The sequence below is a fragment of the Myxocyprinus asiaticus genome, chromosome 5, assembly GCF_019703515.2.
Source record: "Myxocyprinus asiaticus isolate MX2 ecotype Aquarium Trade chromosome 5, UBuf_Myxa_2, whole genome shotgun sequence".
Taxonomy (NCBI): Eukaryota; Metazoa; Chordata; class Actinopteri; order Cypriniformes; family Catostomidae; genus Myxocyprinus; species Myxocyprinus asiaticus.
Window position 1 is genome coordinate 23,886,230 of NC_059348.1, and position 27,723 is coordinate 23,913,952.

Genomic DNA, 27,723 nt, shown 5'->3' on the forward strand with positions numbered 1-27,723 from the left:
GATATCTGGAAGTGGATTTCAGATATAATTAATTTGGAGTGTGATTAATGATATCTAACAAGACTTTCTTACTAGTAACAATTACATTACAGATATCAGAAATTAAAATTGTCACTAGTGAAAACTGAATTACTGATATCAAAAATTAGCATTTTTATTAGTTGGAATTCAGTTGTTGATATCAAAAATGGGCATTTCCACTTGCATAAATTACATTAAAAACTTATATTTTTACTAGTAAGAAACTAATTTTTGATATCAATAATTGCATTTTGAATAAGAGTGAATGACATATCGGTGTGAAACTTTACTAGTGAATATTCAGTTACAGGTATCAAAAATTATGGTTTTTACTAGATGAAATCCCATTTTTGATATCAAGAATGTGATATCTGTAAGTGATGATGTCATTTTTTATATCAACAATTGCCATTTCCACTAATGAAAATTACATTCTTGATTTCAAGAATTAACATTCTAACTAGTGAAAGTTTTATTGTTGATATCAACAATTCATATCCTGCAAATGAATAGAAGTAAATTCTGCTTGCTACAGCATCAGAGGTCATTGTGAAATTCAACTAGTGAAAATTAAATTACAGTTACAAGAATTTTGGTTTTTACTAGTTGAAATTCCATTTTTTTATATCAAGAATGTGATTTCTGCAAGTGATGACGTCATTTTTGATATCAAGAAGTCACCTTTTTATTAGTGGAAATGTTATTATTGATATAAAAAATTAACATTTTAACTAGTGAAAACTGAATTGTTGATATCAACAATTCATATCCTGCGAATGAATAAAAGCTAAAACGGCTTGCCATAAGCTACTTTATTTTAACATCTTGATATATTTACAGATAAAAGAGTGATTTGGGTGTACAAAAGAGCCTTACTTTGTTCTTAAATGTTTTAGTAAATCATTGTTTAATGTGCAGTCAAGTGTGTAATTTCTGTGCCATTTGTGTCACCAAACGGAATTACAAAATAATGACCACTCCCACCATCTGCCACTAGGCTCGAAGAGAACAAGCATCACGGTTGTTTAAGCCAATGAACATTAAGCTGTGTTGTCAGCAAGTCGTTGGCGGTCGCCTACTTTTTTTGACATACGTTGTCATGACATCACAGCAAGTTGGACAGATTTCTAACAGGCATGCACCTGCCAGTGATCACCGATGATCGGTTCTGCACAGAACTTGCTCATCTCAAACGAACCTATTGTCAAACAGATAGTCCCTCCCCAAACTCACACCATTGGACGGGCTAATGTTGCTGTGTCTGGCTGGTCAGGATGATTAAACAAACAGATGTTTTGAAAGTGCCACTGAGCCACAGTGTTTATTATTCAACCTATGAATGATTACAGTATATCTGTATCTGCCAGGGTCAGAAATGTATGGGGTCATGGGGCAAAAATGGCACTTAATGTGACAAAAAACAAAAACAAAATCGAAATATCAAAAGGTTGGGGCAAAAAATGCCACCATTACAAATAATGAATAAACATCTGGAATTTTTTAATATTTATTTTAATTTAAAGTATTTTACATAACAGTACAACAATTTTTTAATGCCCTCACAAAGGTAAAAAAATCCCCTAATCTGAAGGGCAAAAATTGCCCTATAAAAAAAAAAAGTTAATTTCTGACCTGGTCTCTGACTTTTAAGTTGGGATAGGAATTTTTTTTTAAATACACACTTCAGCTTTAATAGTTTTGGATTGGCCAAACATACAGTATTATGGGAAAAATTATCTTGGCTAGCACTGCTGTCGTTACGAATGTATATTGCAGTTTGCATTTTATTATGCCGCATACTGTATAAGCTCAATAATATAGTTATACAGAATAATTCCAGTATTGGAAGCAAAACGCAAAAGCAAAAAACAAAAAACAAACAAAAAAACCCTATTCCGTGACTATCCCCCCACCTATTGCATTGTTAATGTGCTTGAAATCCAAAAGTTTATTGTAAAAAAAACCCCCAAAAAACCCCCAAAAAACATAGCCTTATTATTTAATGGCCTCTGCAAATTAGATATTTTCAAGTCGTCGTTTATTAAAGCCTCATCTTTGTCCTGCTGTTCATTATCAATTGTCGGTCTTATTTCATATTGTTTGCAAGTGCATAAGGCTACACTGGCTGTAATGTAAAGACTTCTAAGACTTATCAGGTTAAGCTGATCAGTGATAAGCATATTCCCATTAGAAGCTACAAGTTAATACAACAGCGCAAAATATGATATTATACATACAGTGTACATTACATCAGAAATTGTGAGTTGTTTGATGACATTATCTTCCATGGCTTGTACTGTTGTCACTGCATAAATGTACACTGAACTTATTCAAGCAGCAGGTAGAACAGAAATATTATTGCATATGAGTTAGTTTTGGTCCTTGAATCTTATGGGACAGGCAAAGTTCCAACCGTGCTGATACTGAGTATTACATTGGGAGGCTTCACTGTTTGTATCACTCCACTTGTCTGTGTTTGCAGTGTTGCTCGTCAACACACAATGGTTGATAAAAAATATTCAAATTAGACAAAATAACTGGCCATATTCTGTCAAACATTTACATTTTTAAACATATTGTGTATAGAACTGAAAGCAATACCACACTCGCAAATGAGCTATTGTAAGTATCAGCCATGTTGGCTAATCATAGCCATGTTGATATTTAACACAACAGCACCCATATGATATTGATTACAAATATTAGATATCTTGAAGAACTCTGAGTTTGTAGTAAAGTAAACTTTACTAGTTTTAAGGAAAAGTCACGATTCTGCTCTTGCCATATGACCCCTGAAAACCTCCATCACCTTCAGGCCTTGAGGATGAGAAGACTCTTAGTTGTCTTTGTAGCGAGAAGCAGACCGAGAGCTGCAAATGTTAACTATAGCAGAGGCACAGAGACATCTGACAGCAATCTCATCACAAAGGGAAGCGAAAACCCCTGACCTGTCCATCTTCCTAAACTTCACAGGAGCAGCTGAAGGTTCACTCATTTTGTATGTCATCCAACCTAGTTTTTGGAGAAATTGCTTGATTTTCAACATCTGCCCAAACAGTTTTGGTTGAGAGACAACAGTGATGTGGCCTGTATCACTGAGCAGAGAGGTAAACAGAGCACAGGCAAGTGGTGATGGGAGAAGAGGAATTTGTAAATGTACAGATGGAAAAATTTTTTTTTTAAAACAAGCACTGGAATTGTTCTGATATACTGTATGACCATGCATATAAAATGGTTTGTAAGTTTAGTTTAGGAGATCGCCAACTATGCATAGCTGTCACCCACCATAACAGCAGCTAAGCCTATGTTATTCCTTTATTCTGCTTTGCATGATATTATAAATGGCAATGTGGAAGAATCAAAATTGTCTTTTGACATGCCCTGTGCCTTGGGTGTATTGAAACTTCAATAATGACCCTCACAATCAAGGCCACATTATTCACTATTGTGATGCTGTTGAAATCAGGATTCCTATTAAGACTGACTGACTCTGGTGCTGGCCAACGGTGCTGGGTGGAATGTAATACATCTTAGGCAAATTTTGTGTTTGTTTGTGTCTCACCTCAAAATGTAGTCGACCCCGGAGGGGCTCTCCAGATTTCCCGAGAAATATTAGGGATTCATCACAGCGTAATTCACCTACTCCGATTATTCCACTGCGACCAAATCTGATTTGAATTTGTGGCACTCTGGTTAGCTTTGCTGGGAGCTATGCCTGCAATTTGTTTCAACGACAGGGCCTATTATGGAGCAGTTACACTGATCTGCATGAATATTATGCTAATAAGGGACTCATAAGCCCCATCCCCACTTTGATCAAACACAACCTCTTCCTCATCTTCAAAGCTGCTTAGATAAACAGTGAAGTGGGGACACGGAGTATGTGGAAAAATGTGGAGTGATTATAATAATAAAAATAAAAAAAATCAGCATGACTCTGTCTTTTAGTCTAATTTGGTCAGTTCAGTCATTTTTTCTTAAATCAGATTATGTGTCTGTATTTATGTTCACTTAAGTTCAGTTATCAAATAAACAGTCAAATAATATTAGCTCCAAAGCTGGGATAAATTAATAATGCAGTGTTATTTTTGAAAGCAGAATGTGTTGATATTCAAGTTTACTGCAGTACCTCAAGGGAGAGTTTATCTTGATGTTTTTCTTCCATTGCTCATTTATTATTGATGACTGCAGCAAAGCTTCTCATTAGGCCTAATTAAACATCTTAGATTTGAATCAAGAATGATTAGCAGGAAACATGGTCAGCTGTGACAAACATCTGTAAACAAAAGCTCAGCCTATGACTTGCACTTCATTTGTGAGTGTACATAATTTTAAACAGATCTATTGAAAGTACTATTAATTTCTTTAGGTGTAAAACTTTTTTAATGAGAGAAAAATTAGTAAGTGCACCTTTTAAAAAACAATCTATTCAACAATCATTAACATTCTTCATGATTAACACATGACTGTAGTGGGATAGACAGCTGTCTTCTTATATCATTCCCTTGGTTTTATTACTTGTGTTTTATATTGTGCTATATTGGTGACTATCCTTTTACAGAACTCTATTCTAACTCAAATGAGACCTAAGTTTATATGGGAACAGTGCCTCTGTCAGTTTTATTATACCATGCCCCTTCAGTACTAGGTTGGTTTTGGCAGCCTATCAGCATGCCCTTGTTGGGTTTATTAGGGTGGCTACATGCCACCTAGAAACACATCACAGTCTAATGACCAACCCTTCCGGTATCGGATGCTTCCGCTTTAAAGCAGTTGTTTGTGCGAGGCTCGTATCGAGCTTCACTGGCCGACTACTGCCTTTCTCCAGTCTGTTTGTGCCATTGGTGTCCTGTGTGTATTCGTGGCCGTACTCATGGCTGTAGATCCAACGTTTCCGGTGAAATAATCTGCTCACCAGAATGCATCTGTCTGCAGTGAAGCTGCAGGACTGATCTCCGACGCTGTTGTTTTGTTTTCTTCTGTTTTGTTTTGCTTCATTTTGTTTCTGTTCCATTTTGGTTCCTTGCTGGTTTCCATTAAATCCCTGACGCTGGCTCTGAAAATGCTGTTCTTGGACTCACAGAGAGAATCGTGATCATTCTCTCTGAATGTGTATGTTTGGAGCCGGTGGCATCGTCTTGGGTTGGGAAACCGCGTTTGTTGTTCCTATTGGGACTATTTTCTTTCTTTTTTTCCTCCCCTTTTCTCCCCAGTTTGGAATGCCCAATTCACACTACTTAGTTGGTCCTTGTGGTGGTGCAGTTACTCACCTCAATCCGGGTGGCGGAGGACAAGTCTCAGTTGCCTCAGTTTCTGAGACAGTCAATCCGTGCATCTTATCACGTGTCTCGCTGTGCATGACACCACGGAGACTCCGCATGTGGAGGCTCATGCCATTCTCCACGATCCACGCACAACTTACCATGCGCCCCATTGAGAGCGAGAACCACTAATCGCGACCACGAGGAGGTTACCCAATGTGACTCTACCTTCCCTGGCAACCGGGCCAATTTGGTTGCTTAGGAGACCTGGCTGGAGTCACTCAGCACACCCTGGATTCGAGCTTGCTACTCCAGGTGTGGTAGTCAGTGTCAATACTCGCTGAGCTACCCAGGCCCCCTGGGACTATTTTCTTTTAATATTTTAAGTGTGAAGTTGATCGTAGCAGGGTGATTTGTCATCAGCCTTTTTCTGCCCTGCTCTTCACACTCTTATATTGTGTTTTGCATGGGTTAAGACCCTTGTTTGAGTTTATCTTATCTCTGTGTCTTCTTAATGGTGGCCAGAGTTTTGTCTTTTTATTTTGTAGTTTATTATATGATGTTCATTTCTAGTTATTGTTTGTATTAATTTCCTTTTCTGTGTTTCCCTCAGGATCTGAGGGCCCAGTGTAGGCGACTAGCCGTTCCCTGCTTATGGTGGTGGTGCTCCTGTCACGTGCTGAGTACTGTGTATTCACAACTGATTTTACCTGTGTGCATGAGTGATATTGTACACCTGTGGGTGAAATGTTTTTACAGGGGGATAACTGTGCTCGGCTAGCCTACCTGCTCTTGGTAAGCCCCTTTGTGTTTCACAAGAAAGTATGTGCACAATTGTTTTTATTTCTGTTAGATTTTAAATGAAACTTTTAATTAATTTATAGCCTTGCATTAACACATCATAGGGATGTTATGCTGATCCAGTTATCAGAATCAGAATCAGAATGAGCTTTATTGCCAAGTGTGCTTCCACATACAATTTTTCTTGGTGACAGAAGCTTCCAGTGTACAAACAATACAACAACCAGACAGAGATAATAATAATAAAATATAATAAAAATAAAAAGCGAATAGAAATTAGAATCAAAATCAGTTTTATTTGCCAAATACATTTACATGTATTAGGAATTCTTCTTGGTGTTTGGTCACAGCATGATACATTCAGCACACACATCTAAGACAACACAACACAATTATATAATATACAGATTCACAAATAAACAAACACAAATATAAGTATATATAGAAATACACAATAAGACAAAAATATATATATAGTATGTTCAAATACAAATATGTTATATACATTGCAAGGGAATGTAATGCAGAAGAAGTTGGATATGTTAAATAATATAATTGACTAGGCTGTGTATTGCATGTAATTATAGTATAGTTTTTAATTGTTCATGAGATTGATAGCTTGAGGGAAAAACTGTTCTTGTGGCTGATGGTTCAGGTGCTCAGTGCTCTGTAGCGTCGGCCAGAAGGCAACAGTTCAAAAAGGTAGTGGGCTGGGTGAGTGGGGTCCAGAGTAATTTTACCAGCCCTTTTCCTCACTCTGGAAGTGTATAGTTCTTGAAGGGCAAGGGGCAACCAATAATCGACTCAGCAGTCTGAACTGTCCTTTGTAGTCTTCTGATGTCTGATTTCATAGCTGAACAAAACCAGACATTTATTGAAGTGCAGATGACCTTCTCAATGACTGCTGAGTAGAATTGTACCAGCAGGTTGAACTTCCTCAACTGGCAAAGGAAGTACAACCTCTGCTGGGACTTTTTCACAATGGAGTCAATGTGGGTCTCCCACTTCAGGTCCTGTGAGATGGTAGTGCCCAGGAACCTGAATGACTCCACTGCTGCCACAGTGCTGTTTAGAATGGTGAGCGGGGTCAATGTTGGGGTGTTCCTCCTAAAGTCCACAATCATCTCCACTGTTCTGGGCATGTTGAGCTCCAGGTTGTTATGACTGCACAGTGAGCCATTGAGTTCAACCTCCCTTCTGTATGCAGACTCATCGTCATCTTGGATGAGGCCATGAGTGTCATCTGAAAACTTCAGGAGCTTGACAGAGAGGTCCTTGGCAGTGCAGTCATTGGTATACAGGGAGAAGAGTAGTGGGGAGAGCACACATCCCTGGGGAGCACCAGTGCTGATTGAACATGTGCTGGAAGTGAATTTCTCCAGTCTCACTAGCTGCTGCCTGTCTGTCAGAAAGCTGGTGATCCACTAGATCCACAGATAGATGTGGGAACAGAGAGCTAGGTTAATTTATTCCATAGGAGAGCTGGGATTATGTTGTTGAAAGCCGAACTGAAGTAACAAATTACTCACTACTTGAGTACTCTTTTAATTGGATACTTTCTTATTCTTACTCAAGTAATTATTTGTGTTTGTACTTTTAATTCTACCTGAGTAATTCGTTTTTTAAAGTAATTGTACTTTTAATTGAGTACAGTTTTTGGCTACTCTAGCCACCTCTGGTCTGCTCAAGGCTCTGTGTGTTATTCCACAAACCATCATAGGAAGAGCCTCAAAAGAACAGACATTTCCTTCTGATACCTCTCTCGTCTGGCTGCACCCAGACTTCAGAGGCCAAAAAGATAGTCAATGCTCCCCTCAAAACTACTAGCTCCACACAAGTGAATAACTACATAACCCTGGTCAAAAGACCAATGCAGTATTCTTCTCTTTGTCTGAGATTTTTAAGAATGCTTTGAATTGAAAACCCACAGGCAGGACACAATATTGGAGGTACTCTGCATTAATTTGCCTCAGGAATGAAAAATGGTAAAATAAGAGTACTGCAGAGAAGTAGGTGCATCAGAATTAAAATTTCATAAATCCTAAACAAAAGTTTATGTTGGCTGAAACATAGAAAGTCATTTTTTGTTGAATTTCATTTATTTATAAATGTTTTTATTTATTTATTTATTTTATATATATATATATATATATATATATATATATATATATATATATATATATATATATATATATATATATAATGCAATAAGACAGCTAGCTGAAAATTTACTCTTTCAGGATGCCTTTGTCTGAGTAAATTTTAACATGCATAAAACTGATGGTCTTATTTTGTGACATAAATAGTATTTTTGAAGTATGATGACTCAATCACAGCTTTTAATGAACCCACAAATTCCTGTGAGGATAATTTAGACAAGACCGCATTGAAGCAGTTCATTAGGAGACTGTAGGTGGAGGCCCTTCCAAGCACCAAGCCCTCCATCCTTCAAATCTCCCTCTTCTCTCAGCCTCTCAACACATCAAAGCCATACAACGGTAGCTCTTCATTAAAGACATATAGCAACTAATCTCCTTTTTTCTTTATTTTACATTTATAAAAAGGAGGGAGAGGGTCTTTAAAACTCAATTTTTAGGTGTATTTTTCTGTCATTACACAAACAAATTAATAATGTATACCTGCTCAAAGCTGACAATTGATCTGGACCACCTTTTTAATTTTTCTAGCAAATTTTCTAGCATTCAAAATCATGTTACTGTTGAAAAAAAAATTGGTTAATGAATATGGATGTTCTTATGTCTTTCAACTCCAATTTGTAATTGGTTTTAGATAAAAGTTGGAGTTACAGTAAAAGTTAAATGTGGCATGTCCATTCAATTCAATGTGATAATTGCGTAAGAACTGCTTTATGAACCATTTACACAGAAATTTGTTCTGCCCGTGCTTCATGAATAGGGCTCTTAGATTTTTGTGATATTTCATTGTTGACACTCAATTGTAACTGTCTACATCAAGTAATGCCAAATGTCAAACATTTTTGTTTTGTTTTTGTTTTATAGTTCATGCTTCAGTGATGGTCCATGTGCACAATTTCCTGAGCACAACTTCAGATTCAACTCAAAAACCAAACAATACTCTGACATGTGAGGAAGGAAACATGTGAGTATTGTGTACTGTGGTGTGCATATGTGAGACTGAACTATAGAAACAGTTCAATATTGTGAAATGGGTCTTCAAATGAATATTTATCAGCTTCAGTGTGTTCTAAACTCTATAAGATGTACAACCTGAAGAATCACACATCATGTGCTACCATCTACATAAAATACCATCAGTATTCATTACAGATGCAAAGTCTTATTAATGTCACCCAACAGGCACACTTGCATGGTGATGTGTCCCTAGCTGTTATTATATAATCAACAGTAAATGGTCTTAATTTGTAGATTAGTCTCTTTCCAATTAGCTCACCCTCTAATTGCCCTAATCTACAGCTGCAGTCCTGTGAATCCTAATTTAGAACTGTGCATTTACATTCACAGGGGACCTATCAAACGTACCATTATGAACCAAGTTATTCTCACATAAACTAACTGCGTATGAGCTATTCCGGCCCAATTTGGAGAATAGCTGCTGGTGTTTTTGTTTTTATTGTGCCATCATTTGACTTGTGAAAATATTATAAGGTATGCCACACTTTTTCCCCTTTTTTTGAAAGCTGAATTAGGTAAATTTTATTCTTTATTGCAATGTCCCTCTATCCAGCTTTACTTAATTTTAGTGTAGTGAATGAGTGACCTAACAAAAATTGAGAGTTCACTGCAAATTTGCCGCAAACTTTCCGCAAATTCACCACAGATAATTTTCACATGCAAATGAGCTTTGCAGCAAACTTGCGACAGATTGTCCATTGTTGCCAAACATTTGCGGCAAATCACAAGCTCATTTGCGTGTGAAAATAACGAGCAGCAAATTGGTGGCTAGTTTAGATTTTTTGTAAGGGTCGTCACTCATTCTGCATATGCTGCCATTTGACACCATGTGAAAGCCTGCAAAAAGACCAAGCAATTTGAAAGTGAACTTTCAGAGGCAAATAATCAAACATTTGTGCCACTTTTGGTGTGTCAGCACAAAAACTTGTGTTTTATTCACTAACCACCTGCAATCCAGTTTAACCAGGTGCTAAATGTACCATGAGTACAGTATGAATAAATTAAGTAATTGCCATTCTTTTCAGCAATACCACATCTCCTTCTATCTGAATTAGGCTTATATAGTTTTATAGTGCCTTATCAATAATTGTGCCTCAATCACAAAGCGCTATTACCATCCATGGAAAGCAGCTGGTATATGGAGTTTTATTAAAAAGAACTGTTTGTGCTCATTTTATTTTGATCATGCTAGTAGTAAATGATCAAATGATGAAGAAGAACATTACAACTGGACACACAGTATACCGTATCGAGACACTTTTGCCATTTTAAAAAGACAATTCAGGTGCCTGAATTGTTGTGGTGGAGTGTTGCAGTACAGTCCCAGTAAAGTGTGGCAAATTACAGTAGTCTGCTGCATTTTCCCCAACCTTGCACTCAGAACCAGCCAACAAGATCGGGAATTGTGGCACGCAAATTGGATGAAACTGCATTTTTAGGGTGTGTTTGCGCTGTTACCTGATTCAATAATAAAACAACACAAATAGTGGATGCAAATACAGTAATTGGTGTTATCGGTTGGTGCAATTCATTCTTAGTGAATTCCCCCCTTTGTGTTGTCTGTATTTCACAAGTTTTGGATGTTTATAGTTGTCCATTATGTCATATCATTGGCATGGAATGTTAATTACAATTCAGTCCCATAGAGGCATTAACTTACCTGCCCTGCACTTTGATGTCCGAGATGGCATAGAAGTATCTAGAGAGGTTGTTCTCATCCACCATTGTGGCTCCAGTGGCCGGCCGTAGAAGTCTGATGCGTAGGTCAGTGAGGGTGAAGAAATCCCTCAGGTTCTTGGTGGTGTCCAGTTGTCCATACAGAGAAGCCATGTTGTGCAGCCTTGGGCCTGCAAGCAGGGCAAAGCGGTCTTTGATCTCAAAGCGTACAGTCTTGTCATACTTCCACACATAGCCTGTTGAATAGGATTCAGTGCAGATGATCTCTAGCATGCTACTTTGGGTAAGTTGATGCACTGCCTTTGGTTCCATCGTAAAGGCATCCAAGCAATCAGCAGCATAAAACTGGTATGGCTGCCACGTACGACCATAATCCAGTGACTTCTCCAGCACCATTTGCTCTGGTCGCCCAGACTCAAAGGTTAGGACAATGTCATCAGTGAGTTCAATTGTTTTGTTCCAGGAGAGTGTGATGTTGACTTGAAGGGGCTTTGGGTATTTCTTCCAGGAGGTCGTCTGCCAGAATGTTGTTGGGTTTCGTCCCTCAGAGTCAAACATGAGCTCAGGTGGGTGGGCCAGCTCCTCCGTTTCAGCATCACATTCATTATTACACATATATGGGTTTTCCTGAAATAAACAGAAAGGAAGAGACTGGGTCTGTTAACTATGCTGTAGGCTAATACACTGAAAACCAGTAAAAAATATCTAAACATTCTTAAAACATGATACACTTACTTGAGAAGCAAGATTGCATAAGATATTAAGTTTTGTTTTCAGAGAATATATTTTGAATCAAAGGGATCTTTCACTCAAAAATGAAAATTCTGTCATCATTTGCTCCCCCATCATTTGCTCAAACCTGGGAAACTTTCTTCTTTCTGTGAAAGACAAAAGATGATGTTAGGCAGAATGTTAGTCTCAGTCACCATTTACTTTCATTGCTTACTTTTTTTTTTTTTTCATACAATGAAAGTGCATTGTGAGTGACTGAGGCTGTCATTGTGCCTAACAAATCCTTTTGTGTTATGGGTGAAATGAATGTGAAGTGAATGGAAGAAAGATATTCATGTGGGTTTCGAAACAACATGAGGGCAAGCAAATGATTACAGAATTTTAATTTTTGGGTGATTTATCCCAATGAGTTTTTTTCTTACTCCATAGAACTGTTCTGCCATGATGTGAATTTGTGAGTAAACCCGGAAGATTAATTCGAAATTGATTCCCTTCCTATTCCTATGTTCCTATGTTTTTTTGTTTGTTTTGGATTTATGAACAAAATAAGGTCTGTGGTAAACATTACTTAAATATACAGTATGTGGATGTTTTGTTTCACAACATACTGTAAAGTACACACTTTCATGCCTAAAACGTGAACTGAATGTGAAAATTCATGTTCAGGGTATAAAATTGTGTAATTTATGTTCTAAAACAAAACAGCCACGTATCTTAAAGTAATATTTACCACAGACCATATTTTACTCATAAATCCACAATAAAAAAATCCCATAGGAAATTTCAATAGGAACCCATGGCTCGAAAATGCTAATTCTCTTCCAGGTTTTAGGACTGAACAGCTCTATTGGCAAATCGTTTTTTCTTGTTTTAAGCATATATCTAACAAAATGTATATATGCTTAAAACAAGAAATAACACTATTTACCTTAACATAATATAACTTTATTCAAGATGTATTCTCTTAAAACAATTTTGCTTCGCAAGTAAATTTATCTTGCTTTAAGGATGCTTAGATGCCTTTATTTTACTAAGAAAATTATTATTATTGTTTTGCAGCATAGTAACAGGTTTCCCATTAGTCAGTGGCTCTCATTTAAAGTGGATCATTGGAGGAACACACACTGAAATGTTTGATGCTCAACATGAATCAGAACAGTAATAAACATATTCTTCAGTGAATAGACTCCTGACTGGCTCCAGTCTCCATTAACACAACAAGGTAGGCATTTTCCTCATTCCTGAAGTGACAGCTCAGTGCTGAGTTCTGAATGGCCATTGTGTGCATTCAGAGCAGTTTGTCTCAAGAGAGCTCAGTGGTTGCCCACTCACTCATACCACCCAAATTGCAAATGTAATTGATATTCCTGCCTGTTGGCCAGTTGGAAAGGGAGTGGAATTCTGATGAGTGGACTTGGAGACACAGAGTTCCATGCATTTTTCATGTCTCTGTGTCTGCACTGCACCGCTGAGCCACTGTGTTTCAGATCAGCTCTTGCATTCACATTCAGCACACCTCTGAGCTATAGCACAAATGATCATCAACGATGAACTTTGAGGATTTCCTTCTTGTATGCATGTTTGATTACCTGCAATTGTCATAAATCTTGTTTCGTTTCAGGTTGCAACAGCGCCTGAATACAATTACAAAGGATGCATAACATCTAAAGACTGGTGGGACGAAATATTCTGCTTTGTGTAATAATTTGACCCCATCACAGCTCTCAGTGGAAGAACTAACACAGACTGTTATGCTTCCTCTCATCAAATTCATTTTCTACTCTATGTTGTTGGATCAGAATTTGTTTCCCTTGTTTGTTTAGTCCAGGAATGCTCATTCGCAGGGAGATTGGAGTTAAGATGTTGTGATGAGCAAAGACTGTTGTGACTGTATTATTCCACATGGACAGGAGTGTTTAGTGAGGCAGAATGTTTACATATACCCACTATAAGCCTATTGGGACATGTTATTGAAAAATCATTCCTCACCTGTGTGTAAATTACACATGAGAATGTTAAGCTTGCACAGTTATCAGTGTTATAATACTTGTATGCAAGGGTTGTGTTAACTGAAAATTCTCTGTCATTTACCGATTTTTTAAACATTGACGGATAATTTCAAATGCTTTCTGTCATTTTGACAGATAAAAATAAATAAATAAATAAATAATTTAATCCCAGTGCATCAGTTTTGATTTCACTCTCTCTCTCTCACTCCAGCAGTGTGTGTGCCCTGTCCCTGTTTATTGCCTTGTATTAAGATGTGTTTAGGGCGATCCGATCACAAGTGGACAGGCGCCATCGCCATTTACACCTGTTGGGCCTCATGTATTCAGATAGAAGACAAAGGCAGGCCTAACACATTCGTAAAAACCTAACTCAAGCCCCCACATTCCAAGTCGTAAATTATACTGATAAAAATCGTGCCAAAATCAAACAAAGGGAGTCCAAAACAGACTACAAATCCCATGAAGCCTTGCTCACTAAAGGATCGAACTCTCAACTCCTATTGGATGAGGCACACAACAGAACATCCCTCAAACATGACATCATCAGGAGTTGAAATACCTCTGAAATGCTTCCAGGATTTGCTTCCAGCAACTTTGTTTGTCCTGTATAGATATAGTTCATCGCTGCTCTCAGATGCAACCTCGTGGCACAAGGAAGTAACGTCCGACTTGAAACTGTGGCCATACAATCTCCACAAAATCTCGCTGGACGAGTTGAGATTACTCTGTGTTCAACCGAACACTCTAACGGATCCAAAGGAGACCGCCGAGCAATTCGCAACTTCATCCGTTTGCCTACAGAAGTGAAGAGATTAAAGATTTCTCTTCCATCTTCAATCAAGTCGACATTTCTGAGTTCTCCGCCAGCCCTCTGAGAATCAACAGCCGTGCCCGCCAACAGAGCGAGGAAAAGGCCTCCCGTCATCACCCGAGCCTCAAGGAACTGGGGCAGAGTTAAAGGACGGAGGAAAACACATTCTACCTGTGTCCTCATGCGATTCAAGTAAGAGGTTTACGTCTGGGCAGAGATAGAATATTATAGTGTGTTATTCTTGTGTTTCAAGGTTTTTGCTTGTACAGTTTACGGACCGCCATGTCCGCTCACTATTAATACTCAGGGTATTAATTATCACGATTTTGTTTTGCTGTATTGTGGTCCAACCAAATTGGACTGTTGTGCAATTTCGCCATCACAGGTGAGACAGGTAAACTGAGTTCATCCATTAAAGAGTCAAAGTACGCGGGACTGTTTACGAGCCGTCCACCACATCTCTGAGCGATGAACTAACAGCTGCTTTCTCTCCCACGATCGTGAAATCGGGTTTAGGGCTGTCACTTCTCTCTCTCTCTCGTACTATCCACACACACACACACACACACGCACACATTTTGGCCCGTAGATAGCTTAAATGCTAAAGCCCAGCTTTGTCCCTAAGCTATTGTACAAGCAGATACACGCGGTAACTGGTAGACGCCATTGACTGGTTTCTCTCTGCCCCCATTCGCGGTCATATTCCCTGGCCGGAAGTCTCGCGTGACATACTCTCCACAAGAGTCACGTCCGCCATTTTGTGCGCATCCCTCCTTACACACACACACACACACTGACACACACACACTGTCACACACACACCTTATGTGTTATAGGATTATTTTTATTTCCATATCTAATCATATCACTGTTTAGTTTGTAGTTGTAAGTCGGAAGTTTATTGACTGCATTGTATTAATTATGAATTGATATTACTGCATAAATAAACTTTGTTTATATTACAAAGAGAAGTGTTTTGGTTTGTTTTGCATACGCCTGTGTCATGTTGACGGGATGTCAGTGCTCGGATTCAAACCTTCATTTATTGTTTTTTTTTCCTGAAAATCAATATTCTTCGGATGTCGATTTTCCTAAGAAAACAATCTAATATTGAGACTGTTTTACTATTTGGTTATTAGCCCCTAATTCCAGGGTGGTGCCCCGTCAATGTTAATCCTTATTAATATTCTATTGATTTTTGATAATTGATAATTATCTTTGATGATTGTTGAATTTGAATGATCAATAAGCTAGTGTTCATTTTAATTAATGTTTCATCGATGTTAACAATTAACGATTATCTTTGATAATTGTTGATTTAAAGGATTAAAAAAGCTGACATTGATTCTCATCAATGTTCTATTGATTTTAATAATTAATAATTATCGTTGATAATTATTAATTATTGCTAATAACCAAACTTGCTCCTAAACGTAGCACACTACATTTACTGGAGCCCCATATGAGGTTTTAATGAGTTAGATTCAATTAATTAATTTAAATATTAATTAATAACTAAAGAAATAATTATTAATTATTTCTGATAGTAACACTGATCTAAACAACCAGTAAAGCCCTACACACCTGATCGTATTTGTGTTTCTTTTGACCACATCTGTTCGGATTTCGAGCTGAGTGTCTCTGATTTCATGACTGCATACGTAAATCACTGCAGCATGTCACTGTATTACTGCATGATAATAAAATGCAAAAAGTATAAGAACAATAAGAAAGCATGAAAAAAATCGGCCAATTTCTTACTATTTCTGCCAATTACTTGCATTTATTCTTGGCACAAACATGACATTTAGAGCAGAATTCTCCATTATTTTAATGGGGAACCAGTTTTATCTGAGCTTGATATCAAGGCACACTGAAGTTCCATGAAGTCTGTCTGTACATTAGTGTATGCACTTTCAACATTTTCAGAATTTTTCTTTTCTAGCCACATGTACTGTAACCAGAGTTTAAAAATCATGTTTTATTGCAGCAGTTGATTGACAGGTAAAGTTTTCACCCTAGAACTCCTGTTTCACCAGACTCGACTTGAGTCAAAAATGTATTATACAAGATGTATACTGTATGTGCCATTATAATGGGTGCTATATACCCCTGAATGTAGCCTCAGTATTAATGAAATGAAAACAAGTATGACAGATTAAAAAAAGACCATGATGTAAATTTTACAACTCCGTTCATCAGAGTGATGGATAAAGATTTTTTGCTTGTATGCAGCAGTTCTATAAACAAACAGTTGATATTGAGTAACTTACATTTTAGATGCAATATAGCCAGTTATTGTTTCTTCTTGTGCTACACCAATGAAACAGTTAACATGTGTTGCCAAGCGATGCACAGACTGAAACCCTGTCTGGTACGTGATAAACGCAGACAAGCGAAGTGATACAAATTATGTGCCCAAGTGCTATTATACTGAATATCAGAACTGCATTAACGACGCTTGTCCAATCAGATTTGAGGACCGGAACTGTCGTATGTTGTAAATTAAAGGAGAGAACTGCCACCTGCACATGTAACAGACTGTACCATTGATTTCTCCCTCTGTCAGATTACAGCACTTACATGCCCTGATATAGACAACACTCAGTAGCTTAATGATGATAAAGAGGGTCAGATCTTCCACTGGATTCTCATGCTGCTGCTCCCTAACTAAGAACCACTGCCTTATCCGGATCAATACTCTCTCCCTCTTACACTTGGGTATAGAGTGTTGAAGGTGGCCATTAAAAAATCAGTGCAGACTGAATCCTATAACACGTATGGGAGAAAAGTGCACTGGTGCTCATTAGAATGGTTGATATCTCAGTAATTTCCAAAGCCGTTCTCTATTAATCCCTGTTGATTAGAGCACTGCCATCAAGGTGGCATCACAGACACTTCAACATAAAGGTCATGTTAGACCAGTCACTAATGAGGTCCTGCCTCGTAAAGCCACAGGGGCAATCCAATATTGTGTCACGGGGAGAGCGGGCCATTGGTTTGAACTAGGGATGTTAAGGCGTTCATCATACAAGTCTGTGCTAATTTAGTATTTGTGAGCTTCAGTGAAAGCGCTCAATGTTATTACCACAGCTGACCCTGAGAGCAGCAGAACAGATTTTAAATTTCAAACATAAAATTAATTATGGTACAGAATTGTATAGTTCATAGTAGTGCCCGACCGATATATCGGTCGGCCGATATTAGCCTTTCACCAATATATTGGTATCGCCGTATATTTTACCGATATGCGCTGATATGAAAACTTTTTTTCAGAACATATAATGCAGAAAACAATGCTTTAGAATTGGTGTCATAGCGTAGTTTGTCCAGCAGAGCGCACTCCGACTCCATTGTTTACAGAGCTGACTCTGAGCTGATGGTGGCTCTGCAGACGAGAGTCAAACGGTGCAGATTTGAGCGGTCTCTTCTCATTAAATTGCTAACTAGTTTGTGAAATACATACTGGAAAGTTAATAAAAAATGACCCCATCATTTTATATAACTAATATAACATTAACCCTGTCCCTGACAACCATGTCACTCATGTCTGTTTGCTGTTAGCCAGCTATAGTTTGTCAGTGCAGTCAGTAATGTAGCAGACTGAAACGTAAACAAAGTCCATCTTTTACAGCAAGCTTACAGCTAACTAGCTGACCACGTAGCTACTTCATACCTCGTCAGCGTGTAAACATGTATTCACCAAACTGATTTGTTAAGGATTCGCAGTTTGGCACCCCCTTCAACCGAACAATTCCAGTCGTTGCATTTATAAAATGTAATATTTAAAAGTCTGGTTTTCCAGACATTAAAATAGGATACGTAATAAAAGTAGATTTAATAAATAGTATATTTGCCCTGTGTAAATAATAATATATAGGAACTGTATCTAAAATAAATGAGGGGTGATAAATACTAATACAACAGGCTGGAAAAATAGACATTTATTCATTTTAATATCCTATATATATTTTTTGAATGTGTTGAAACTTGACACTGGGCGACACACCCTAAAAACGGCACCGTTAGATCGGTTTCATGCTGAAGAGCCGCTTAAAAGTAATTTTTTTTTCTCTCTCGTAAATGTAAACAAGTGTGCCAACACCATCGTATGCCAACACCATCGTATATGTCGAAAGGACTGATGCCTGTCAACCAAAACATGACCTCATTGATGTCATTAAATGAGTGCTTTTTTATTCCATCCATTACTCCTGGTCGGAGGCTGCTGTAAATATTCAGTTTATTCGTAGCATTACGTTCTACCTAAGTTTGATGGTGCAATGCTCAAATATTTAGTAGAGCGTAAATTGTGACTTAGTGCCCATTTACGTCACAACTAGGCTAAGTTGTAATGTACGTATAGCTGGTGCAACCGGCCCCTGATGTTTATTCTGCTATTAATTATTAATTTTTATTTTTATGTATTCTTTATTTAAATGGTCAGCAATTGACTTATATTAAACATACAGTACTGATGTTAATTAAGCTATTTATTTTATTTTTATTTATTCTTTATTTTAATGGTGGGCAATTGAATTATACTAAACATACAGTACTGATGTTTATTAAGCTATTTATTGTATTTTTATTTATTCTTTATTTGCTCAGTGTTCATTTCTAGAATTTGTTGACAATGTATAATAATAATATCAAATATTCTTTGATATTTGTTTAAGAAAGCAGCCTTCTGAGTACCTTTGCATAGTCATATCCGTGCAAAATCGGTACATAATCGGTGCACAATCCACATAGAAAAGGTCTGTTTTCATTCCAGCTCACAAATTAGCTATATCGGTCACCATATCGGTAATTGGTGAATTTTCCCTCTCTAAAATCGATATCGTCTCAAAAATCTCATATCGGTCAGGCTCTAGTTCATAGATGGACCATATCACATTACTTAATCATTTTTAATAATTTGTTCACTGAAACAAGCTTTCAGTGAAGTATAATAATTAGTTTATGTGTTTATTTTAGATAAGAACATATAAACAACATCTCTGGTGGACCAAACTGACCTAAAACAAGTAAATAAATAAATATGCAATGAAATGTGAAAAATAAAAAGTGTACATATAAATAAATAAATGAGTATTAATACTTTTAGTTTCTTATTTATGCACATGTATTATATGTGTGCATTTTTATACAGTATATGTAAAAATGTATTCATTTATTAAAATTTTGTAAATAAACTATTATTATTTAATTACATTCTGTTGACTGGTTGTGGCTCTCAACTTACCCAAATAAGATTTATTATAAATTTTTAACATCAAAGACCTCATCATGTAATCATTATTTTGAATCTTACATCAAATGATTTTGTAACACATTATAGTAATAATAAATCTTATATTAAAATTATAAATGTGTGCATAGTTTAATAAACTAATGCAAATAGTGTTTTGTCTAATGTTTCATTCAGTCAGTTAGCATCTTAATAGCACTTCCATTGCCATAATTCAGTACTGTTCTTAATATACCAATGACAAAATACTGCATTTTGTGTTGAAAGTGTCATATCATATGAGACTAAAAAAATACACACTGAACTTGGAACTCAGTAAAATTCCCATTTTATGAAAAAGATACAAGTCATTTGGATTTATTTTCATTTTTCTTGATTGTTTCATTAGAAAATGCGAAAACAACATGCCCGAGAATGACCAGTGTGATAATTCTACAATTAATGCAATATTTGATTAACTATATAAACATAAATATAAGAAATAGCTTTTTCTTTATTTATCTAGGCACCCCGAACAAGTAAAATATAATAATACAATAGCCATCTATGTTCTCTCTCTCTCTCTCTCTCTCTCTCTCTCTCTCTCTCTCAGTTTTAGTTTCAAATATTTGTACATTCGTATTGCCAAAGCATTTTCAACTGAGCTGCATATACAAATAAGACTGCAAAACAAAGACAGTGCAAATCAATGTACATAATATAATCAAAATAAAAAAAGAAATATACAATGTACAGTATACTTGACAAATAAGGTAAAATGGTAATGTTAAATAATAGAAATAAAATATATACAAAAGAGGAAGAAAAAAACAACAACTGATAAGATAAGCACACACGCACACACACATCAGCAGACGTGATGGACACAAAGGTTGTAAGACTGACAAGACGAGCCTCTGTTGATGTGGTCTAGGACAGAAGATGTGGATGCGGAACATAAATTCATTGCCTTGTGACAGCAGGGCCTGATAAATAGCTCCAAGCTGCCCAACAAATCAGCCGAAGTGACAAATGTTTGAGAATCGCAGACGGAAGCCTCTAAATTCCCTATTCCTACATGCACAAAATCACTACCTGCAACCTACATTTCACCCTCTTCATTACATACCATTTAATGCCTGAGGAACAAACGTTTTCCAATGACAGAAGACTCTGAAACCAACCAATTTTAATGGATGGAGAGTTTGTGAAGCCAGTGGCTATCTATTTTTAGTTTTGGGCTTTGTTTGTTTGCCCAAATCTATTCATAATAGATCATGTCACCTAAAGAAAAGAAAAGGCCTGAACTGGAGTGCTTTTTATGCAATATAGGAGGAGTACAGTAACTCGGAGGAGGTTGTGTGATTCACAGTTTAGACTCTTGATCAAGGGAATGCCTGAGGGGGTCTGGCTTGAACATCATGTCTGATTAATCCTCTTTATTAATCTCTCTTTTCTGCTGCCTAGACAAACACAGGATATTCACTTACAATTCAGTTTATTTAAACATGAATGAATGAGCTTTGTTATGATATTGAGCCATGTAATGCAATAAGGACAGTCATTTATTAATGGCTGCATGATCTACAACATTATACTGTAGATAATCTGTAGCCATAATGGCATGTAGCTTTTTTCTACTGGTATTTTTTGTTTGTTTTGTTTTGTTAATGTATTTTTTTCTTCTTCTGTAAACACTTACAAAGGAGAAGCAGTACTAGTAAGCTTTGTCCAGATTAGTGAATACATGTGACAGAGGATCCACATCGCAGGAACATCGTATTTTTGCTTCTTTTTACTTGCGAACAATGCCAGGATTCATGATGAAACACCTGATGGATGTTATGCCTCATTGCCACTGCCATGAATCAAACATTGCATCCATTGGTTTAAAAAGTTCAGAAAAATTGTACTTAAAGGGTTAGTTCACCCATAAATTAAAATTCAGTCACTGTTTACTCACCCCTGTGTTGTTATAACCCAATATGGCTTCCTTTCTTTTTCTTAACACAAAGGGAGAAATTGTGAAAAATGTTGTGCTCAGTGATGTCATACTATGGCAGTTTATGGTGACCACCTCTTCAATCTTCAAAAGGATGCAAAAGTATAATTCAGAAGTCCAATAAATGATCCCATGAGACTCATGATTGTTATGAAAACATACGATAAGGGTTGGAGTGAAACAAACTGAAATCTAATGTATTATTTAGTGAAACTGTTGACCATTGGTCATTGGTCTCCTCTGCATGTTCATGAGACTGCTTGAGACCAGTAGTTCACGCAGCCCACGGGTGAAATGGGGTGTTCAAGCGAAAATGCGTTTTGTTTATCTAAAAACAGGTCCACCTCAGTGATACTAAAGAGCAGAACACAGCTGCACACAAACCAGAGAGCCGAACTAAAAAAACATGTCTGAAGAGTTTGTAGACCAAGAATAGATGCATTTATATGCCCAACCTTATTATTTAACCGGAGTATTCAATCAAACAGAGATAGAGTAGGTGGGAATGTCTGTCACCTGTTCTTCATTTTGAGCCTCCGTCTGAAGAGAGCAATACCACAGCAAAACATTCGGTAGGTGTGACATTCTCAGCCAAAATCAAGTAGTTTGTAACCGTCTATATGACGATATGCTGGCTTCAATATACTGTTAAGAGAAAGTTTTTGGACAGTTCACAGTGGGCGGGGTTACCCAGCACAATGCCGAAAATAGAAACCAAGCGAACGATAGAATGTACCGTCGCTCATCATGGCTAGTTAGGACAAAAACTCTAATTAACATAGAAAAGATACCTTTCATCGCATGTCGTTAGCCGTCAGGTTAGGAAATGGTGTGACTATGGCTGCCTTCAGCCTCCTCTGTCTCTGTCTAAAATGCTGCCTTCTGAGGCTGTACAGATACAGGATGAAACTAAGGTGCTCTTTAAACTATCCTGAGACCAGTTCCCTTAAGAATTCCATTCAGTGGTGGAGTGGCTAATAAGGAGAATCAGGAGAGTTCCCAGTGGGCCACTGATAAACTGGGCCAGCAGTACAATAATTCGACAATAATTGTTATACTTGCATGCAGGGCCGCAGGTGCAGAAATGTGAGTGAGCCAGTAGTACCACCAAAGAACCACTCACTCTGTGAGCAGCATGACTTCTCACAGGTTTCACTCCGTACCTCACTCGCACACACGTGACATGCAGAAAAAGCATTCCCGCTCTGCCGCAGTCCAAATCAGCTTGCATGCTCATTGAAGATGAGCTAACCTATAATTGCTAACCTGACGTAAGGCAAATGGAGAGCAGAAAGAGAAAAGGGGGAGTGGAAAAACAGCGACTGAAAAAGAAAACAGTTAGAGTACCAGACGACCAAATGTGCCAAATTGACAGACATGTTTAGAAGTAAGTAAAACGAGTTCGCAGCTGATGACTCAAAGCCCAGAGAGATACCGTTATGGTTATGAGATAAAGAAAAAATAGCCTACATTAGCTGAGTTTCCATCCAAAATGTTTATCATTTTTTATGCGCATTTCTGAATATTTGACTAAAGAAAATTTGAATCATTGCGCGTTTCCATCCACTACATTATGCGCATTATCTTGAGGGAGCCCGCCTTGTCATGATGGAGTCAGTTGCTTCGGAGAGAGATATTTGTGGTGATCATTTTATTAAAGGCTGCAAGAAGACACAAAAGAATGAGTGTAATATCTCATATAATGAGGGCTGAAATAGCTGTTATGCCCATATGCGCCAGCACCTCCATATATACTGTACCAACAAGCGCCCACACCCTCCCAAGGGGAAGACACCATGGAGACCACACCTCGCCCAAAGAGAGGGGGGGATATTTAAGTGGAAGAATATGTCACATGGTCTTTCCAACCATGTGGAGAGTCTTCAAGGTAGATCCTACCCAATGGGGGAGGAGTTACTACAAACATGGAGACTGGGGCAGAGGGGCTCTGCCCAAGGAAGACGCAGTTTGCCAACAGGGAAACTAATTAGCAGAAGATATATATCGTATGGGGTTAGCCTTACAGGGAACCGCCACATGTGGAGCACCTACCCCAGAACAGGACTCTTAGTTAGCATGTGTACTGGGCCGGCAGCAAGTCTCTCCGAAAACTCGACTGCCACAGGGCTCGGAGGAAGTCAACCAGGGAACAAAGTTTGTGAACACTACTGGGAATTAATGGCGCACGGCTTCAGCTCAAAAGGAGGTGGAAGGCGCAATGTGCAAGCGATACACCCGGCCGGCTATCCCGGGCTTATCCGCTTGTATTGCGTGCCACTACCTGGGACGAAACTGGTTCCATCCGGAGGTTGTAGAACCTTGCAAAGGTGTTGGGTGTTGCCCAGCCTGCTGCTCTGCAAATTTCTGATAGAAAGGCACCCCTGGCCAGGGCCCAGGACGCCATTACACCCCTGGTAGAATGGGCTCATAGGTTCTTAGGAACCTGATGATCAGGTCGTGCTTCCCTAAGAACTTACCGTCGACTGCGTCGTGGTGTGCTGCTATGGCAGCAACGTACACCTTCAAGGTGGAAGTGGACAGCCTCCCTTCCAACCTCTCCTGCAGGAAGGAAAGCACTGATCCGACTGTGCATCTCTGGGGGTCTTCCCATCCGGAAGAACACCACTTAGTGAACAGACGGCACTTAAAAGCATACAGGTGCCTCGTAGAGGGGGCCCTAGCCTGAGTGATCGTGTCTACCACCGCTTAGGTCTTCTGCGTCCCGTCCAGGGGCCAGACCGCGCCCATTGAACTCCCCAAATCGCCTCCAGCACCCGTGGGTAGAAGGCACAGCGCGGGGGACGGCTAGAGTGGCTTTCCCTTGGAAGAAGGAAAGCCACGACCGCAACGTTGCCATGGTCATATCCTCGCAATGAGAACATGAACCATCCACAAATGCTGCCTCAGTGTGATCGCTGCCCAGACACATGAGGCAGTGCCCGTGGCTGTCGGATGCGGAGAGATAATGACCTCATCCAGGAATCACACAAAGATGGAAAGGCATCTTTAAAAAGACGCGTCTTTAAAAAGACGTTCAACGTCAATGTGTGTGCTCTAATAGAGAAAATATACTCTTTAGCAGGAATATACACTCTTTTAGTGCTGTCGAAGCACCCAGGGGCGAAATCTGCACTCGTCATGCAGAAGGAGAGAAAGCTGCTGTAAATGCACCGTATATCCAACAGCATATGAGCATTAAGAGGTGAATGGAACAGCAGCAGTATTCAGCTTACTGATAGTACAACCGCTCGGCTCCGAAGAAAAAATCTGAATGAATCCTGCATTCCAGCTCCCTTTTATATCCGTATGTCCAGGGGAGTGGCATGCAAATACCACTCGCCAATTCTCATTGGCCTTTTCTCAAAGATCTGAGGTGATCGGGGCTCTCAAGAGCGACCCCTAGTGTCACTACATCGACACCGTCGAGTGAGTGACAGAAGGGGAATGTGAGCTGTGGGGGCTTGGGTAGCTCAGCGAGTAAAGACACTGACTACCACCACTTGAGTCATGAGTTCGAATCCTGGGTGTGCTGAGTGACTCCAGTCAGGTCTCCTAAGCAACCAAATTGGCCCAGTTGCCTGGGAGGGTAGAATCACATGGGGTAACCTCCTTGTGGTCACTATAATGTGGTTCTCGCTCTCAGTGGGGCACATGGTGAGTTGTGTGTGGATGGCGCGGAGAATAGCGTGAAGCCTCCACACGTGCTATGTCTTCGCGGTTAAACTGGCTATAGATTGAATGATTCCATTTAATGTGATTTAATGCAGATGAGGGAAGTGTAAAAGAGAACACTGAGTCTACTCCAGCAGTGACAGAGGTAGCAGAGACTCAGGGGACCACTGAACATCAAGCTAAGACAAATGAAGAAAAGGCCTTAGATTAAATTACTTTGTTTGCCCTCAGTCACATGACCTAGAATTATTTTTTAGTTATCATCTACAGCAGCCATCAAAACTTCCAATACCAAGTTTTTCACAGCAAGGATGGAACCAACCGAAAGTGGTTGACTTACTGTGAAAAAGAACAATTTCTGTACTGCATTGTCTGTTTGGCATTTACACCTCCTTTGTGTGATGGCCCGTTCATAAAGGGAGGCATGAAAGCATGGAAACATTTCCACCATAGAATTGAGGAACATGAAAAAAGTAAGATCCACAGAGATAGTGCAGATGCATATTTTCTGAATGTAAAAAATGCAGATGTGAAAAGTCTGTTGAGTGGCAACCAAATGTCATTACATCATGAGCAAGTGAAGAAGAAGCATCAGGTAATGGAGCGCATAGTAGATGTCACTAAAATTATAGGCAAATGCGGACTGAGCTACAGTGGAAATGATGCAGAGGCTGCCTATCCTTTGGTAAACACTGCTGTTTATCATGGGAATTTTTTTGAACTGATTCTACTTTTGAGCAACTATGACTTGTGCCTTCAAGACCACGTCAGCAGTTGCATTTTGAAAAGTAAGAAGCAGCATGAAACCGGTGCAAAGGGCAGAGGAGCTCTTCTTAACTTACTCTCAAAAGACATAATCAGCAAAGTTGTGAATGTCATTAGTCAACTGATAAAGGCCTCTATTGCAGAAGAAGTGAGAGAAGCAGGCATGTTTCAGTCCAAATAGATACTACCCAAGATATTACCAAGAGAATAATGACTGTGAACTGGTAGTGCAGACTGCCCTTCCTGAGAAACTTGAGAAAAAAAAAAAATGCAGAAGATGAGCCATTAACCTCACCTGATACTTACTTCAAGGTCAAAACACATGTCATTTTGGACACTGAGACAGACAGTTTTCATAGAAAGTTTTCAGCTAAGGCAAAACGTTGCTCAGACTTTGCCAGTCTTGACCCTAGAAACTTTGTTCAAATAAGGGCACATGGTCTCCGCAACTCTAAGAAATAAGCAAATATCTCATTAAGTTTGATGACAGAGCTACAGTTAGAACATTAGCTTCCCAATGGGAAAGACTAAAAAGTCTCCTCTGGAGGGTTATACTGTCAGGGCAGCCAGTGAGATCCCACAAGCAAATAAGGAGGATAGAGATGTGCCATCTTCCATGGAAGAGAAATATGTGGAACTTCAAAGCAAAACCTGTTCCAACTGCAAAAACTGTGCTTTTTGTGTTCATCTCATTCTCTCTCAGTACAATCTCCTAACAGATGCCTACCATGTGATTGGACTGGCTTACAAGTTTCTGTTAACTCTGTTGATTTCACAAGTAGCTTGTGAGAGAAGCTTCTCCACACTTAAGTTTGTGAAAAACAGACTCAGAAACACTCTAACCCAGGAACACCTGGAGACCTTTATGCTCATGTACACAGAAAAAGAGATTCTCATGTTCTTGGACGATGACACCATCACAGACAAAGTTGCAGAAACCAGTGCACTGCTCAGTCATTCATTGATCATTTAAGGTTGTCTGTTCAATTTTATATATGGGAAACATTTTGTTTGCTATTTTCCCTTGTTACTTAATACAGCTAAACTCAATGTTTTCTGTCCATTATAATTAGATTACACAATAAAATATAAAAAAATAATAATAATTAAAAAAAAAATAATAAAAAAAAACATAAATAAAAAAAAAGAACTACATTTGTTTCTTATAATCTTTGAGGGTGTTTTGCATTTAACGGAGACAGGTGATGTTCAGAAAAAAACCTCAGAGTTTCCAGAAAATTGTTTTTCATTAGTATAAGTTTGCATTATGAAACAGGGAAAGACATACAATACACAGTTCAGCATTGTTTAAAAATTCCACTGTGTATTTTGATAGTTAAAATTGAGTTTGAACTGCATACTTTAATGAAAGAAATAGATAAAGCTCACTTTGAGAGCCTGTTAAAGTCTTATTGTGAGTAAAAGTCAACCTACAGAATGTTTTAAACTGCCCTGAAAGAACTACATTTGTTTTGTTAAAGTTGGCTATTAAAATTGTATAAATAGACAGGAGGTTTAGTTTTTAGCACATTTCTTGTTATTTGCCAGTTACATTTATCCTTAAAA

At 38.3% G+C, this 27,723-nt stretch overlaps 1 protein-coding gene across 3 annotated transcripts in view; it reads right to left on the minus strand.

The window, feature by feature from the left end:
• LOC127441537 (netrin-G1) overlaps window positions 1–27,723 on the minus strand; it is a 94,246-nt gene that overhangs the window by 35,738 nt on the left and 30,785 nt on the right. For all 3 annotated transcript variants that reach the window (XM_051699079.1, XM_051699077.1, XM_051699080.1), the window contains exon 3: window positions 10,917–11,560. In XM_051699079.1, coding sequence (XP_051555039.1) covers window positions 10,917–11,560 — 644 coding nt within the window. The remainder of the gene's footprint in view (window positions 1–10,916; window positions 11,561–27,723) is intronic.